The 18,747-nt window shown below is 42.7% G+C and overlaps 1 protein-coding gene across 5 annotated transcripts in view; it reads right to left on the bottom strand.

Annotated features, from left to right (window-relative positions):
• LOC309696891 (cyclin-dependent kinase 17-like) overlaps nucleotides 1-18,747 on the bottom strand; it is a 51,331-nt gene that overhangs the window by 31,098 nt on the left and 1,486 nt on the right. For 2 of the 5 annotated variants that reach the window (XM_082518398.1, XM_082518397.1), the window contains exons 2-3: nucleotides 6,627-6,787; nucleotides 3,983-4,147 (exon numbers count right to left, since the gene is read on the bottom strand). In XM_082518398.1, coding sequence (XP_082374524.1) covers nucleotides 3,983-4,147; nucleotides 6,627-6,756 — 295 coding nt within the window. In that variant the 5' untranslated portion in view covers nucleotides 6,757-6,787. The other 3 variants (XM_082518395.1, XM_082518396.1, XM_082518400.1) reach the window with 3 other exon arrangements.

Below are 18,747 nucleotides of genomic sequence, written 5' to 3'. Positions count from 1 at the left end.
GTGGGAGAATTTAGACTGCAGTAATTACCTCTAAACCTTTTATCTTCATCTAAGGAATCTCATTATTCAATTACTAAGACCAAAGAGCCTACTGTAAGCTACCAGCTCTGTTTATGCTGGCCGGCTACATCTCAACCCCACACCCTACCCCCACCCCATATATGCAGCTCTGAAAAATACATGCATTCATTAGTAACATCTTCCTTCGCTCAGCCATAAGATTCTCAAACAGCAAGTCACCCTAACACACATAAAAAGCTTATGAGACCGACTACATAAAAGGAGTCCACTCCATTGTTCTTCCTAAAACCAATCCGGGAGTGAGCAAATGGATGGCTGAGCATGTATGCAGTGAGGCAGAGGACTACAGCAATTAATACAGCATTAATGCATTACATTAAATCCCTGGCACAGACAACGCGGTCTCTCGTGGTATGGGTGGAGATAAGGGTGGTCTTAACAAGGTGCCAGCTTTTATCTTTTGCACCATTCTGGTCTTATTTGGAGGTTAAATACAGTATTTTGATGTGTGCAGAGGGAAAGAGAAAATACAAAGGGGGGAAAGGAACAAGAGGAGACTTCTTTGACAGTACTGAAAAACAGCAGCCTGAGACAGGTTTTGAGAAAAGCAGGCAGCTTTTAGCACAGCAGTAAAAACAGACGGGAGGACCAGCTAATCCCCAACCATGTAACTACAATTAGAGCGAGCGAGAGACAGAGAGAGAGCGTGACAGAGAGAGGAAGACAAAAAGATGAGGTAGTGGTGAGAAGTAACACTGAAACTGCATTGCTCATCTTTCCTGACTGTAAGTACAGTGTGCTGGGAGTGGGTGTTGGCCCAGATAACAACAGATATCACAAATCTGCAATACCTTTTGGACTCAAGACTCCTGGCCAAACACATATAACCCCACAGCCCATTTACACAAATTAAAAGTGTATTAAATTAAACTGATACAACGCAAGTTGGACAAACACAGAGGGAAAAAGTGAAAGGGTGGGTAATCTCTTTAGCGCAGGAACAAGAGATTGCATCATCATGTCACTCTATTAAAGGCTGCAACGTGCTCTGACTGCTGAGTGGCACACAGTGAGTCAGCGAGACCAACTAGTGGGAAACACACACACAGACACGCACAGACACACGCAGTGCCTCTCAACATTTTAAACTATTCCTTATCAAGACATAAATAATAGAGTAGCCTTCTTTCTAGGCTGAGTCAAGTCTATGTCCTTTTAGGAGCTTCTGTACACTCAGTGGCACCTGTGGATTTCCTACAATGAAGTCACTGCCAGATCAACAACTTGTGGGCTCAAGAAGGTAAGATGGTCAACAAACCAATGCATAGTTTTTCTACCAGAAAACACTGATAGCTTTTTTTAAATATGTAAAATATCCCTGAATCTCATAATGAAATGAAACATTTGGTTTGTTTCTATTTTAAAAAAGCACTGTTATCTTAACAATATCGTCAATGTCGACATATAAGCTTTAAAAATATAGTATCAGTATATTCAAATTGGGAAATAAGCAGCATTATTATTATACAAGTACGGCACCATGCAATAGTACATTATCAACCCTCCCCTATGTTGCAGTATCTGTTTTTTCATTAGGATTGTTTTAGTTTTATTCAAGCATTGTCTAGTTATCATATTCCCAGCTCACAGGATTACAACAAACCATAAGCTGCTGTTATAAGTCGAGTTCCCTTCATCTAAAGCTCAGTGAATGCAAGGAGTCTCGTTGTGGTCTATCTCCATCTCGCAGGGTATTCACAACACAAGTCTGATGTGACTCCTGAAGGAGCTGATGTGAAAAACCCTACCATTCCTCCTCACGCTTTTATCATTTCTACCTCTCATTCTCTCATAAATCACAGTTTGTTAAGCTTTATCTCATTCGAAACCCATCTCCGGCATGATCATCCTCATCTTTTCTTTCCATCCATCCCAGACTTTCTTTTCTTCGGTACATTCTGCCCTACTGCTCCTGATATAAGCCGTTCTGCCACAGTGGGAAATGAGATTACTGGGATCTATATAGCCACAGACCACATTACATAATGTAGAGAGAAGGAAAAAGTAATTGCATGTGAGTGCTGTGAGCATGTGTTATATGTGCGTGTTTGTAAATGTTGGATTAAGGTCATTAGAGTTTTATCCCTCCACCCTCATAGTAAGTGTTGCCAGGATAGAAAAGTTGTTTCGGTAAACACTGTTTTACACTCACACACACACGCCTCGCCTATAGGAAGCAAAACTGACACGAGTTCAGTACGTGACTATTTCAAAGGGTGGCAGTATTACTCTGGCCTGATGTTTTGTGCGGGTCAAGGTTTATATATTATACAGCTGCAACAAGAATCCTAGTGGATCATCTGTATTGCTAAATATGACCTCAGCATTAACTACATTTTTGCAAAAGTAGATAAAGTTAATCAATTTTACAAACCCAAATGCACAACTGAATGTTATAATGTTTCTAATGAAGTTGTGGTAAAAAGGTGCATATGCTTCTGGTGCCTTCCAGGGCAGCTGTCTGGTCGGTTTGCTCTTCGTATCATTTGTGTTTTATTTGCTTTCTTTTTTCTAAATCTTTAAAGCAGTCGATATTGAAGCACGAACACGGTGTCCCTTATTACTTCCTAGTTCTCTTTCACAAAGTTCTATATTGTTCACACTCAGATGCATCTTGTACACAAAGCACATGCTCACAACACTCACATGCAAAAAAGGATCAAACACACAGAAAACACATGACTGAATGACACTGAAAACAATGAGGAAACTGACTTGTCAAAGCAGCAATGTTCACTGTGGTTATCTGATCATTTTACACAGGTGCATCATTGAACATGAACTTATGATGTAACTGTAAAAGCCAGTTGGTATAATAAGTACTTTATACAGTGCTATGCAAAAGTATTTAGCCACCCCTCATTTCTTTATATTTTGCTAGGAAAACGGGAAACAGATGCAAACGTAAGTGAAGATACATTATGTAAGGCAGAACAGAGTGTGTACAGATCTTATGAGTTTTAATGTGAACCCCTTTTCCAAATTTTTCTTGTTTCTTTAAGTCTTCACAAACCGTTAGTATGTTGTGCACGTGCATGTGTGTGCAATTCAGATGCTTTCGAGATGGTATTGCATCTGTGAATCAAAATCTGATGGTACTCTTCTGTGTCCATAAATCTATGAGTTTAGTCATCCCAGCTAACAAAGAGCAAGGGGCAGGGTACACCTCGGACAGGTTGACAATCTGATGCAGGCTCATTTTCCAGTTTCCTAAATTTTTTTAAGGACACACTGCACACCATGCTGAAATATGCCAGGTTTAGGGTAAATAGCTCTTTGCTAGTGCAAAAAAACTATTTTATCCCTGTCAAACTGTGATATTTGGTATTTTTTTATAGATTCAACTAAAGAAATGTGAATATTTTTTGTGACAGGCTACTAATAACAAAGCTTACTATCAATTTAAAACTGGAACTTTGCTAAGATTTCTGTTATCTGTAGATACGATAATGGTTCATCCTTGAGTTTGGTGCATTTTTCCTTGAAAAGGCAGGTATAGTGTGAGTGTTAAATAGCTCAACAGACCAAAAAGGGAAAAAAAAGAAACAAGGAAACCGTTCCTCTGAACACGGTCAAGGACTGGGCTATAAACGAATGAAAAAGCAGCCAATGCGCAAAGAAAATTTTAAAAACCTCCAAAAAGCCTGGAGAGCTAGCGCTCATGATCACTTCAAAATTACAAGACAGTCACGCTCCTTGGAATCAAAATATAAGAAAATGAACGGCACTCTGTACAGCAGTGTCAGCAATTCAATTAAATGCCTATAGTGGCATACAGAGCAGCATAAAATATGAATAATCATGAATATTCAGCACCTTTTGTATGTTTCTTTGTTTACTTACAGGTTTCCGTGTGTGTGTGTGTGTGTGTGTGTGTGTGTGTGTGTGTGTGTGTGTGTACCCAGAGATCCAGTCCTGTGCAGGCTCAGGAAGGCTCTGTCTCGTTCTAGCCCCCCACCTGGCTCTCTGCGCAGGGCGGTGCGGCCCAGATGACCAGCATATTGACGCAGGAAGGAGGGAGCGCTATGGGAGGCGGGAGGGTGTACAGAGCACACCACCATGGGCTCTGAGATTCACAATGAAGACAGACAGCCAAGGAGAAAGAGAGTCCCACAGTGGATGCAAAAGAGAACAGAAAACTCAGAAGGGAAAGAGGTTGATCAAAGAAAAGAGAAAGGGGTTCAGGCGAGAGGAAGAAAACAGTGAAATAGAGAAAAAGATGACAGGAATTGTAAAATGGAATGAGAGAAGAAGAGAAAAAAGATGACACAAAGTCACACACAGACAGGCACAGAAAGGTAGCAGAACATGTAGGAACAGTACAATATGTAGTAGTAAGAGATAAAAGGCTGGAAATGCACACAGCTCCTGTAATCATGCTGTAATCATTCTGTAATTATGTGAGGAGCCGCTGTAGCACGGAAACAGAAATGAAAATAGAAAGTGTACGAGGCATAAGGCATGCATCGTGGAAAATCTGTTGACTCATAGAACTCACAGTGAAGTAGCAGCAGAAAGAAATGCAGACATGCACACATAAAACTTGCAGACACACTGTAGCAGACAGGTCACCGAGCTATGGGAGTAATAATAATCATTGATGTAAGGGCTACAAGAGATTTTTGGTTGTCTGTGTTTGGAAAATGAACACCTAAAGGTCAAAAACTCCTTGAGTTTTTCCAAAGCAAAGCACCTAAACTAAGGACGTTTACATGCAGCATACATGTACTGTCAGCTTTCTTTCACACAGATTAATGTGTAATTATTGAATTCTGTTAGTAGAGTGTGGGTGGAGGCCCACACGACATAATTCTCTTCAAATTGCTCTTCAAATTTCACTCAAATCACCAAGCAAAGGTAAATTCACCAGCCGAGTTTCTTTTTTCTCCGTTTTACTTAAGCAAAACAAGCTAACTGGTCCAGTAATACACTGACAGAAAGGAACTGCAGTGAACACGAGCCTTGACATTGCTTCTCATTAGCAAGAAAAATGTGAGAAGTATTTTCTACCACTCTTTTGTACAGTTTGACTTATATAGAGAGATGCTGTGCACCCAGGGGGAGAAGGGGAGGATACAGCAAGGGAAAAGGACAGAAGGAGATAGTAATGTAGAGCAGTTGGTTAAAGTTTAATGTCTCTCCTCATCACTAGCTCCATTCCACTCCTTCTCTCACTTGCTAGCTGGACTCTTTGGAAATGACATCGGTTTAGCTATCAAAACAAAAGCAAGGGATGTAAAAATAGAATGAAAAGGAGAAAGAAGCCAGTAAGCAAAAATGAATGGGGTAGAGCTATAGATGCTGCAGCCCAGGAGCTGTAGTGACAGCAACAAGCAAGCATCATCGCTCCTTGCCAAGCAGCCAACAGAACACAGCTATATTTGAACACTTAAGCTTTGTTGTTTTGTTTGACACAAAAACCATCTGCCAAAGCTGAGACACCCTCCTTTCTCCCTATGTTCTGACAAACACATACAAAGATAGTGCCTGGGTGCGAGGTCTCTGATTCTTCCCAAGTGGGACCTGCAGTCACGGACGATGCCCAGCAGATGGCACCCAGAGTGTCTTAGGATGACACTGTTTTTCAGACTTTCTTCTAGAAGCAAAGACATTTTCTATCTCTTATGTGAAAACATGAAGAATCAAACAGTGTGTCTGAGTTCTGACAGATTTGGGAATTCCCACACATTCCCAGCGTACACTGCCATTCAGTCTTGATGACTGAGTGGTTAACTGAATTGTTAGGTTAATTGTGATGAAGATTGTGGTAAAGATGATGATGGTTAACATGGATGGCTTCAGTGGGTTATAGAAGCAGATGAAGCTACCATGAATATGCTTCTGTGTAGCATTTGCATGTCTGTATGACTTTATGAGAGTAGTGGACATGAAAAAAAGTGACAAACACACATTTAAACAGGCACATACAGTTTATGAGATATTTGCATTAAGAAATGTGTTATTTCTGAGAGGGCATCAGTGTAAATGAATGACATAAAGTGAGGAAAAGTGAAAGATCTGCTCCCTTAATTCTGTATGACCTTCATCCATCATAAAGGACCTTTGCTTTAACCCTCTCCACCTACACCATCATTTAGTTATTGCTTGGTCTTCTTGTACTGAATAAAAGCTCTAAATGAAGTCGTAATGTCTTGAAATGTTGCAAAACAAGAGCAGGTGTCCTTTAATAACTGCAGTTGCATGAAAAGAAAATCTGCATAACAGATGCTGGAGTCAGACTCTGCAACTCCTACAAGGGTTATGGAGATGACACATCTATTCTTTATCATAAGAACAGTATAAGCTGTTTGTCTGTTTCTTCTACTATACACTGTGTTACTGTAATTCCAGTATATACTGTATGTAGGTGCACACAGTGTAGTGTAGTTGAGCATCACAAACACACTACGTTTCAGTCACAAAAATTTTAACTTTGGCTGTTAATTTAACTGTAGGTCTCTGTGCACATACTGTATGTCTGAGTGCCAATGCTTGCTAATGTGTTTGCATGTACATGTGTGAGGGCACTCGTTCACATCTCTCACCATTGTCCCTGGCTGTGGATGCCTCATCCAAGGCCATCTGTTCTGCAAGTTCGGACAGAGAGTCATCAACGGGCCGAGCACTGCGTAGAGACATGGACAGCCTCCGCTTGATGATCTTCATCCTGTCCATCTTTTCAGTCACACCACTGGGGCCCTCAGGCCTGAGGGGGAAGAAAAGCACCACCTTCATTATAATTATATAATCAAAAGCACTACCTGCAACATGTTCAGAGCTGTCATTATCACCATCGGCAACCACCACATCCATGCTACCCTGTTATTCTATCACTGTGCAGGTAAACTATTGCAGTGCAACCCGTGCGCATTTTCTGCATTTCGTTAAGCTCCCAGAAATTCTGTTTGCTCATACAGCCTGTGTCCTCATTGTTATGTATCCCAAGAGCAAACATTGCAGAATAAAAGACAAAGAATGAGATGAAGAAAACCCACGGAGGGGTAGAAAAAGAGAGAAAAAGAAATGTACAAACAAAAAAAGTACAGAAAATAAAACCAAACTGCTGACAATGCAACTTCCCGGAGGTTTCAGACCAGAGCAGCTTTCCCAGATGAGCTGTGATTGACAAGCATTTCACTGGGTGGTCCATAAACTACATGCAATGAATTAATTGCGTATGAACTGCAGTCTAAAGTATTATCATACGACGCATCGACACATCTACAGCAAATCCTTCAATATTCCATTTTAGCCTGCTGTTCATATGATAACTAAACTGGTGGAAAGTTAGTTGTAAATAAGGCACAGTGTCTATGCATCTGCAGGACAGAAGTATCCCATCCTTAAAATAAATGTGGACAAAGGGACATAGTGTTTTTACAGCAACTTGCTCTATGTATTCAGTGGTACAGCCACACTGTGTGTATTTGTGCTTGTATACCTCTTTGTAAACCCCAGTGAGCTTTCAAATATATATATTGTTTAGGGCGCCTCTCAGTAGACATTTCTATTTCATGAGTGTATGTACAGTACTGTGCCTTTGCATGTGTGGAGTTCTGTGTATGGAAGTCAGTTTGTTATGTCTTCTACTCTCTGCCTTAATGGCCTGAAGGTAGGCACAGCTATGGCAGAGTATTCCTGTCTCCCTTCCACTTCCTGCTCCTTCTATCAAACCCATAAGGGCTTGTGAGCTGGCACGCAGAAGTGCGCAGACACACACTCACACTCACACAGCGACATGGGCAAATACACACTGCACCCACTGCCTTTCTCTTTGTGTCCAACTTTGGAGGCCTCTACAAAAGCCATTCATCCTTTCAGGCTCTACGTTTTTCAGGCCTATTAGAGACAACTAGTGCTCAGAGGGAATTCAAACATTAGCGCTGGGGACAACTGGCCTTTTTTCACCAGAAGATGTGCTTAGGACAATATCTATTGCTCACAACATTGCCTCTGCCAGTTTACATGAGATTACTGTAGTTAGATGTCGTTTACACCTTAGCTGCAAGCTTTTCTTTGAAGATAAAAAAACAAGCCAAAGAAGGGAAAAAACAGAGAAAAAGGAAAGTAACTTGTTTATTTTGTATTATGCGCTACATGGATTATTAGTATGCAATAAATCCCCCCCCCCCCCCCCCGAATCCTCATTTGCATGCTTTCCCAGACTTCATTAGAGAAGGTGGCTGCTTGGACAAGAAGATTGGGTTCTCCTCACGTAACCTTGGAGTGACTATCCATAAATTTTCAGGAATAAATGAGTCATATTAGGGGGAAACACTTGAGATATAATTTTCTGCCTATTACCCAGATAAATAAATGCCAGTGTTATCATTAAGACAGACAGATATTGCTGGTATCCAGGCAAGCACACACACATAGACATAGACACAGACAAACAGGCACACAACAATAACCAATTCCCCAGTCTTCCTCTTATCTGGGTTGAATTAGCATGGACAGTAACACAAATCTCAGCATCCAGTGGGTCATACAGAGAAGCACTTCTGGGTATCTCTGTATGTATAGCAACTTAAGATTTCCTGTTTTATCATAGAACAAAATAAGGGTCTCTAATAGACTGTTATACAAAATAAACACATAGCATTCATTATAAATATTTCATTTTATGGAAATATAGCTTACTTAATCCTCCTTAAATTGTAAGGTTTGTTATTTTTAAAGATGTTTTTTCAGGAAATTCAAGACAGACAGATTTTTTTTCCACTTGATGAGCTTTGTTTAATAAAACTATGAAGCTAAGGCTATACCACATTTTATTCTTAATGACAATATAAGATGTGTTCAGATGTTCCGGAGCGTTTAAGTGCAACAGTGATGGTCAAGAATCAAATTGACTGTGCACTCAATTTTGAGTCTTGTGTGATGCAGATGGAGCTGCGAGTGTGACGAAGTTGGCAGAGCCCCATCAGTGAATGAGATAGGACATGTGGCTCCATGCTGCAGCATGTGCAGATGGACACCTGGCAAACCACAAATAACTCTGCTATGCATAACTCCCACTTAATGGAGGGACGCACTCCAGATGACAAAGGCTACACTCATTCTCTAGGACATTCAAAAGCATAACAAGCACTGGTGTTTTAGCTCTGAAAGCAATACAGAGCATAAACTCATATGCATTTAGAAGGGCTGTGTAATAAAACAACACAAGAGATCAAAGGTCAACGGAGTAATTGATATAAAGCAGGAAAAAGATAAAACCTCTGACTTTCTACCACACTGTGTTTTCACATGCATGTGTGGGGTGGTTGCATGGATATTGTATCCTGGAGGTGAACTAAAAGACTCCTGAGGAGGAAAGAAGAGGAACAGTCTGATTTATTCAAGACACACCATTTGGGTTGCTAGGTTACAGGCCCAGACTGGAACCGCAGTTTCTGTCTATGAGGTAAAGAGAAAAGGAAAAGCGAGAGAGAAAGAGGCAAAAAAAAAAAGAAGCTGATAATTCAAAATTCGCATCTCTCAGTACTGACACCCAAACATGCCAGTGTCAGCTTCAGAAACTTCCTGCCAAACTTCTTGGGATGAGAGCATAACGGAGCATCATTCATCCAACTTGGCTCTAGGATTATGCCAATTATGACTTCTTCAGAGGAAAAGTAATGAATGGACCACGGGGCCGATGCCTGCACAATGAATGTGTAATATACACACAAGCTGTCCGATGCATTCATAAAACACACATGCACACACACAGAGTATTTCAGCTGTTTGTGTGACCATGGTCTCCATTTTCTTCAGCCATATTGTCTTACATCCAGCACCTATTTTTCTTTTTCTTTTCATTAGAAATAAACAAGCGTTACTCTGAAATTCAATGACACATGAATCATACGCATGCATGCACACACATGCAATGTGGCAGAGTGGAACAGGCACTCAGTGCCACTCCAATGCCACAACATTGCTTTTGCACAGCAGCCTGGGGATGCATGAGTAACGCACAAATCTGCCCAACTACAGAATCCGACACACATCCACCCAGACAATAGTCCCTTCTCATTATAAACCCAAGGGCTTCTTGTCTGCATCCCATCACTAAATCTGAATCTCCGGAGACAGATTAAGAGAATAATATATGGAAAGAAGTTGAATGAACAAGCACAACAAAATAACAAATAAAACATATTGGAAAAGACTGAGCAAAAGATCTAGAATGTCATTGTGTGCCATGAGAGGAGAAGAAAGTGTGACTGTATGATTGTTGGCAGATCTGGCTCATGAGGATCAGAGAAAGTACAGAAAGATTAGTACATGTTCATTTCAGCCTTTGCAGTGTGACTGTTATCATTATCACGATATTAATACAAAGGGACTTTAGATACATAAATGGCAAATATATAACTTTTAATCTTACTTATCTCTTCAGACATAACAATATTATGATAACATCATGGTACAATAACATAGATGCAGGCCTATACACAGAAGTAGATCCGAAAAGCTCATTTGGGAACATTGGGAGAACACTACATTACAATACTGTCATCTATGGAAAGTTGGCACAGTTTAACTACTGAATAACTTTCCATCCAAAACGTTATCATTATGTAACAACAACAACAACAATAATAGTAATAATAACAAGAATACACTGTTCTGAATATAAACTACCTTATTCGATTATAAAAATGAACAACATTCAAGAAAATTCTTCCTACTGTGTAACGAAGTGATTTCCTGGCAATACATCCCCACTTTGAAATAAAGAGCTCTTTGCCAAAGAAAAAGGAAGAGTAGAAGGGTCAGGAACTCATGACCACAAATTAAAATACATATTCAAGATCATCACGCATTATTACTGTTCGTGGATTATTAGTGTCATTTTATTTTATTCGGGGTGCATTGCAAGGGCAACAGAAGTAACGGATGCGCGCAGTGTTCAATCTGGACTTCCCACTTTGAGATGTCCATAAATTATTTAGCGCACAGTGATACTCCCAGCACACTTTAAGGAAATAATGTGGAGCCCTGCGTTCGCCAGTGACGTTAATTGTTCAGCGTGTGCGGTGTGAGTTTATGGCGAACATCCACGAGGTTATCGACAGCACTGCAGGACCGCAGCACACTCTCTCTGGACTGTCACATATACGGGCGAGATATCCCGTACAGTCTCGACGTGACTGCGGGCAGGGCGCACACAAGTGAACAGCACAAAGCAGCCCCCACACAGCACCACGTACAGCAAACACACCAAACATACACGGTGGCGCTCCGGCTCGGGCCTGGCTGGGAGATTCCTCCACCTTCCAGGCCTTTTACACTTTCGGCCAGTTCCTCTCTCCCCGTGTTTTCCTGACGCGAGTATCCGGTAGGAGGAGAATCCAGCAGGGCAAAGAAAAGTTAAACATCCGCCAAGCAAGCTCAGAAACTCAAAGGAAAGGGGGGCTGGGGTCATCTTTGACGCTATCCTGACCTTTAAGTTTCTATTTGAACGGCGTAGGGCGCCGAAATGGTTTCACACTTTAGGCTCTATTGCCCAAGGGACTTAAATTTGGATTGGACTTTGGTGCCCGTGTCGCCATTTATCGGCTTTATCTGCTACTGCGATTCAGTTTTCTGCAGTGATCTGTCTACAGCACTTCCACACAGACGCGCAATCTGACCCCGGTCACGCCAACTTATAAACGGCATCTTTGTTTAACGACTCGAAAAATAAGCCTACCTGGAACGTCAGGTGATCGGACACCCGTGGTTGGGTATCGATGCTGGTTATTATAACACAGCCAGAACGACGACACGACCGAATATAAACAAACAAACGGGAACCGCTGCCACTGACCTGCTAGTGTTTCTGCTGCAGGAGACTATTGTTCCACTTCTGTATGGTAATCCAGGCAGCACGTTGGGATGAAGCCACTGCGACAAGTTCCTCCAACTACTTTGCTGCAAAAAAAAATACACCAGATCGCCTCCAATCCTTCAAATAATTTGCATCGGAGCGCCGTACGGTGTGTCGCAGTGTCCGGTCGCTTGGATGACTACATAGCTGGTCCGCTGTATTTCATTTTTCGCGTTAACTTTCGCTCACAAACTGCACCGTCCCGTCCGGTGATGATCAGCCATGTCGCTGCTGCTGCTGCTGCTGTGTAGATCCCAAGTGGAAGCAGTGGCGTGATCCCGGAAAACAACGCAAGGGATGTGCGTGTGTGAGATACACTGTGAACGTGTGCGTATCGGAGCCTTTCAACATCCACCCCCAAAACCACCAACTCTTAACAGTGTCTTTCTCAGGAAAAAGGGGGAGGTCAGATAGATTAATTCGGGGTAGCACCGTCACCGGGGAAATTAGCTTTCATTATCCAAACCCCATTCCCATCTAAATATGCACCTCAGAGAAAATTCCTAGTGAATAATGCATAGATATTATGGAAATTCAGCAGAATGATCCACCCCTGCATAGTTGGCATCCACATCAAGGAATTACTGCCAAGTTTCGCTTGCCAGCATCAAACAAACACTCCCGAAGATCCATAATCGCGAAGGCTAAATTAAGACTGATTTTATTCGGCAGGGATTTTTTATTTTTTGGTTTTTTGGTTTGTTTGTTATTTGTGCTGGTGTGGATGAGTTTAATTACACTCCTTAAAAGCCCCGTTACATGCAGTAATGACCTTATTAACATTATCAGCTTTGTTCTCCTTGTAACGTGGCTACTTTAGAACATACTTGAACAGCTTCGCATGTTTTTGAAGACAATCATTAAAAAAACAATACGTTATTACAGGTGATCCCTTTGTTTTTAGAGGGGATCACCTGGATTCCCCACCAATTGCGTGGGAAATCATAGATGACACAGCAAACAGTTGATGGGGATAACTCTGCCTGCTGAACTTCATCGCCACCACGTGGCTAAAGCAAGAAGCAGAAGCCTGCATTCACGTATAAGACAAATTCTGCAGGGACTGTTTAAAGTAGTCCCTGTACACTTAGCACGCATAGAAGGAGAAAAACATTGTGTCTGGCTTCTAAAACTGCACCAGAACATTGCCTAAACTCTGCGCAACTTATTGCAACAAGATAAGCAACTACAGTAAGCATATATTTTGAAATAAAATTAAATAATAAACACATTTGAGTATGAATGTAGGAAGCATTAAAAAAACGAAAGTACACAAATCATAATAACGATCAAGTAAAATAATTCCAGATATGCCATAGAAATTTTTTCTTATTAACATCAACAAAGACACATGAAATGCTCCCTGTACATTTCCAAACCATACACACTCTATCCATTAAATTCATCTGCCATAAGAAAATGCCACAAACAATAGAGCAGACGTAAATGGCAGTTACATATTTTACACTTTATAATAAATATGTTCTCACATAACAACCATCTTCCTTTTATTTTCCAGCTGCTCCCTTTAGGGGTCCCCAAAACATATCATCTGCCTCCTTCTCACTCTATCACTAGCATCCTAGTCTGTCACACCTCTGCATGCCCTCTTTCACTGCATCCACAAAGGTCTTCCTCTTCCTCCTGCCTGGCAGCTCCATCTTCAACATTCTTTGCCCAACAAATCCACTCTCCCTCCTCTAGACATATCCAAACCATCTCAGGCTCACCACTCTTAAATAAACTTAACAAATTTTACAGCATAATACAATAAATGTCTGCATTGCTTATCAAATTACAAAACACTCTTGAGCAGACAGAAGAGTACAATCTCATTAGCCCCACATCATCATATGATGATTTTTTTTTTATTAAACAGAAATGATAGCTATACATTTGAAAAACTGTACAGGGAGTGCAGAATTATTAGGCAAGTTGTATTTTTGAGGAATAATGTTATTATTGAACAACAACCATGTTCTCAATGAACCCAAAAAACTCATTAATATCAAAGCTGAATGTTTTTGGAAGTAGTTTTTAGTTTGTTTTTAGTTTTAGCTATTTTAGGGGGGTATCTGTGTGTGCAGGTGACTATTACTGTGCATAATTATTAGGCAACTTAACAAAAAACAAATATATACCCATTTCAATTATTTGGTTTTACCAGTGAAACCAATATAACATCTCCACATTCACAAATATACATTTCTGACATTCAAAAACAAAACAAAAACAAATCAGCGACTGTTACGTTCCCCCCGAAGGGGTCTAGGCATGTGAGAGAGGGGACCAGTAACAAATGAGTCCGGAATCAGAATGAAAAAGGAAAACAAACAGTTGTTCTGCATCAATAAAACTTTATTACAAAATGGTACAGGTTAACATTAACTTAAAGGGCCGGCAACGCCGTCTTACCAATAACGCCAAAGAAACAAAGAAAACGCTCGCAGCCACGAAAGGCAGGAGGACTACCAAACAAACAATAAAAAAGGAGGCACTTCCCACACTTCCTACCCTACTCCCCACCACGGGGAGACACTCTCAGGGCCCACAAGCCCGTCTGCTCACTGGTCAGAAAGAGGCTGTCTGTCCAAAATCTAGCACAGAACCGCGTAGCGCCACCGAGGAAAAAGCCACCCTGCTCACAGCTCATCCCCAGTTTAAATAGCCTCAGAGGATGATTGCTGACTGGAGTCAGGTGGCAAACGAGGCTAATCAGCAGCAGCTGTGTCCTGGGGAGAGAGAAGAGCAAGAGAGAGACGGGGGGTGGAGCAAAAGAGGAGGAGGCGGAGAAAAACACCACGCCCACACAAGGGCAGTATCAGGAGGCCCAGCTAGGGCCGTAACACCCCCTCCCATAAATACAAACCAGTGGTTTGTCATAGAACGTCCTACCCAGCTTTTAAACATATCACCTACCATCCACCATAATAACGGTTAGGCATACCCTGCCGAATCTGCCAAGACCTTTTTGATGGGTTGAAAACACTGCACGGGGTTGGCTCAAGTCCCTCAACATAGTGTCCCAAATGACAGCCAAATGTTTTTTGAGCCATCACATATGGAGAACCCATCAGGCAGCTAGAAGGCCTTACAGCAACACTTCTCTGACGCTTCTTCGCTAGGTCATGGCAAAAGGCATGCTGGTTAGCCAGAGGTGCAGATTGAAATGGTTGTGTCACACACAATCTATCACACTGTAGGGCATCTGGACCCGAGAGACCGTCATCAGGTGGCAGATTACAATTAGTTGATCTCTGACAGTGACCAAATGACACCACTGAGCAATTATGCTCCAACTGTTGCCTAGGACTGGCAACTTTGTCGGTTTGTGAACCACAGTTCACTCTTTTGAAAGCAGATCGATTTTGCTTTGAGTTTGCTTTCAAACAGTGAGCAACCAGGTGGCCAGGTTTGTGGCAGAAGAAACAGAGCTTTGTTTTGGCTCTTGAAACCACGCCTGTATCGGCTTTGTTAGCTGGCACACTCCTAACTCTCAGGACTGACTGTTTCTGTTTGTAGGCTCCACAATTTGCTATTAAATGGCCAGACTTTAAACAAAAAAAACACTTTCGTTTCACACTGGAATGGGACACAAGTACCTCACCCTTTCGGTACTGTGTAGCTGGCACATCACTAACCTTCACTGGGGCATCGCACCGGTCATACCTACTGACACTGGTTTTATGGACGAGCGCGAACTCATCAGCCAGCGTCGCAGCCTGCTGTAGCGAGGAAACCTTCTGTTCATTAATATATACCGCGATGCGCTCAGCAATGCAGTTCTTAAATTCCTCTATGAGCATTAGTTCCCGGATCGAAGCCAGGTCAGTGGCTTTGCAGGCCGCACACCACCGATCGAAAAGAACACCTTTTTCCCTGGCGAAATCAAGATAGGACTGACCCTGACCTCTTCTCAACCCCCGGAAACGCTGCCTATAGGCTTCTGGGACCAGCTCATAGGCCAGCAGGATAGCCCTTTTCAGCTTGTCATAGTCCAAGCTGTCCTCAGCTGACAACGAGGAACAAACTTCTTGAGCCTTACCCGCCAGCTTACATTGGAGCAAAATGGCCCATGAATCCCGTGGCCAGTGCAAGGCCGTGGCTATTCGTTCAAACGACTCGAAGTAGCTGTCGACCTCAGTGTCACGGAACATCGGAACCAGACGACTGTTTTTCCCTACGTCAAACGGGGTGTCCGCCTGACGAATGGAGGCGGTCGGAGGAAGGGAAACCTGCCGGAGTTCCAGCTGTCGCAACCTCACAGCTGTCTCTGCCTCCACCTTCCTCAATTCGGCCTCTCTGGCTCTAGCAAGCTCTGCGTCTAAACGCCTAAGCTCCAGCTCTTTCTTTAGCTGGAACTCCCTCTCACGGTCCTCCTTCTCTAACTGGAGACGAGCCAGGCGTACACGGAGCTTAGCATCCTGCTTCGAGCCTTCACTTGATTCAATGGAGAGGGGTTCGAAGCGAGGCAATGTCATGGGTTTGTCCACAGGCAGCCCCTGACCAACAGGTGTCGACACCAATGGACCTACAGCTTGAGCTGACGCCTGCGGAACAGGCTGAGACGCTGCACCATGCTCAAGTGGACTGGCAGATACTGGCAAGGCCACTATCCCTTTCTCCACCAAGCCAGCCACAAGAGCAGCTTTCAGCTCAGCCTTACGCAGAGCTGTGGAAACAGAAATGCTATAACCTGATGCCACCTCATGCAAATCCCTCTTCCTACAGGCGTCCAGTTGGACAAGCGAGGGGTTTTTATTAAACACGGCAATATCAAAGGTAGCCATCAACTCTAAAAACAAAAAACTACCTGAGGCTAACAATAACAACAAAGAAGCACCACCTCCAATACACAAATGAGAAAACAGGCGGGAAAAAGTGTGGCCAGAGGTTAACCAATAAATAAAAGTACCGCCGACCCTCTCCCCAGACCTGCCTACTAAAATCTTAGCCTAGTTAGCTTCTGGAGTGTACCAGGCTCGAGGCAACTTTAAAGGCTAAGCATCAAGTGCACAAAGCACCGACAAGCCTACCCCCGACAGGGAACTAATCCCCACCCGGGATTACTCCGAAAATAATAAAAGGAAAAATAAAAAATGAGTGCCTGAAGGAGGAGCTTACGCTCAGCTAGACACTCCCCTTTGCTAACTGGAGAGAGAGCGCAGCAGATACCATACAACTAAACAAGCCACCGGCAAACAACTCACTAAAACTCAATTGTTGTTCCTTCCATTCATATCCCGGACCTCTCGCACCCAAAGCGAGAATCATACGCCTGGACGAGCCCCCACATTGTTACATTCCCCCCGAAGGGGTCTAGGCATGTGAGAGAGGGGACCAGTAACAAATGAGTCCGGAATCAGAATGAAAAAGGAAAACAAACAGAGTTGTTCTGCATCAATAAAACTTTATTACAAAATGGTACAGGTTAACATTAACTTAAAGGGCCGGCAACGCCGTCTTACCAATAACGCCAAAGAAACAAAGAAAACGCTCGCAGCCACGAAAGGCAGGAGGACTACCAAACAAACACAATAAAAAAGGAGGCACTTCCCACACTTCCTACCCTACTCCCCACCACGGGGAGACACTCTCAGGGCCCACAAGCCCGTCTGCTCACTGGTCAGAAAGAGGCTGTCTGTCCAAAATCTAGCACAGAACCGCGTAGCACCACCGAGGAAAAAGCCACCCTGCTCACAGCTCATCCCCAGTTTAAATAGCCTCAGAGGATGATTGCTGACTGGAGTCAGGTGGCAAACGAGGCTAATCAGCAGCAGCTGTGTCCTGGGGAGAGAGAAGAGCAAGAGAGAGACGGGGGGTGGAGCAAAAGAGGAGGAGGCGGAGAAAAACACCACGCCCACACAAGGGCAGTATCAGGAGGCCCAGCTAGGGCCGTAACAGCGACCAATATAGCCACCTTTCTTTGCAAGGACACTCAAAAGCCTGCCATCCATGGATCCTGTCAGTGTTTTGATCTGTTCACCATCAACATTGCGTGCAGCAGCAACCACAGCCTCCCAGACACTGTTCAGAGAGGTGTACTGTTTTCCCTCCTTGTAAATCTCACCTCCACCTTGCTGGCGTCGGACTGGAGCTCTCTGCCCTTTACCAATCCAGCCACGGGCCCATCCATCTGGCCCATCAAGACTCACTCTCATTTCATCAGTCCATAAAACCTTAGAAAAACCAGTCTTGAGATATTTCTTGGCCCAGTCTTGACGTTTCAGCTTGTGTGTCTTGTTCAGTGGTGGTCGTCTTTCAGCCTTTCTTACCTTGGCCATGTCTCTGAGTATTGCACACCTTGTGCTTTTGGGCACTCCAGTGATGTTGCAGCTCTGAAATATGGCCAAACTGGTGGCAAGTGGCATCTTGGCAGCTGCACGCTTGACTTTTCTCAGTTCATGGGCAGTTATTTTGCGCCTTGGTTTTTCCACACGCTTCTTGCGACCCTGTTGACTATTTTGAATGAAACGCTTGATTGTTCGATGATCACGCTTCAGGAGCTTTGCAATTTTGAGACTGCTGCATCCCTCTGACATTATAGACATTATAGAATAGACGAGTAATACTCAAAAATCGATGGAATCAAATCTATGAATTTCATATAATGAAAAATGTTAGAAGCAAAATGGGAGGAATGATTATTAAAATACTGTTTGGGGAAAAAGTTATAAAACTTTTTAAGCAGTTTTTGACTTTGAATAATGCATCTGGTTATTAATATAATTGTAGTTATGTTCCAGTAATAATTTAAATTAAAGCAAAGTTAGATAATGCTTTTTTTATTTTTTATTTTTATT

This window comes from Aulonocara stuartgranti, assembly GCF_965226115.1.
Source record: "Aulonocara stuartgranti genome assembly, chromosome: 20".
Classification (NCBI taxonomy): Eukaryota; Metazoa; Chordata; class Actinopteri; order Cichliformes; family Cichlidae; genus Aulonocara; species Aulonocara stuartgranti.
The sequence above is the reverse complement of the archived record's forward strand: the minus strand, read 5'-3'. Positions and strand labels throughout refer to the sequence as shown.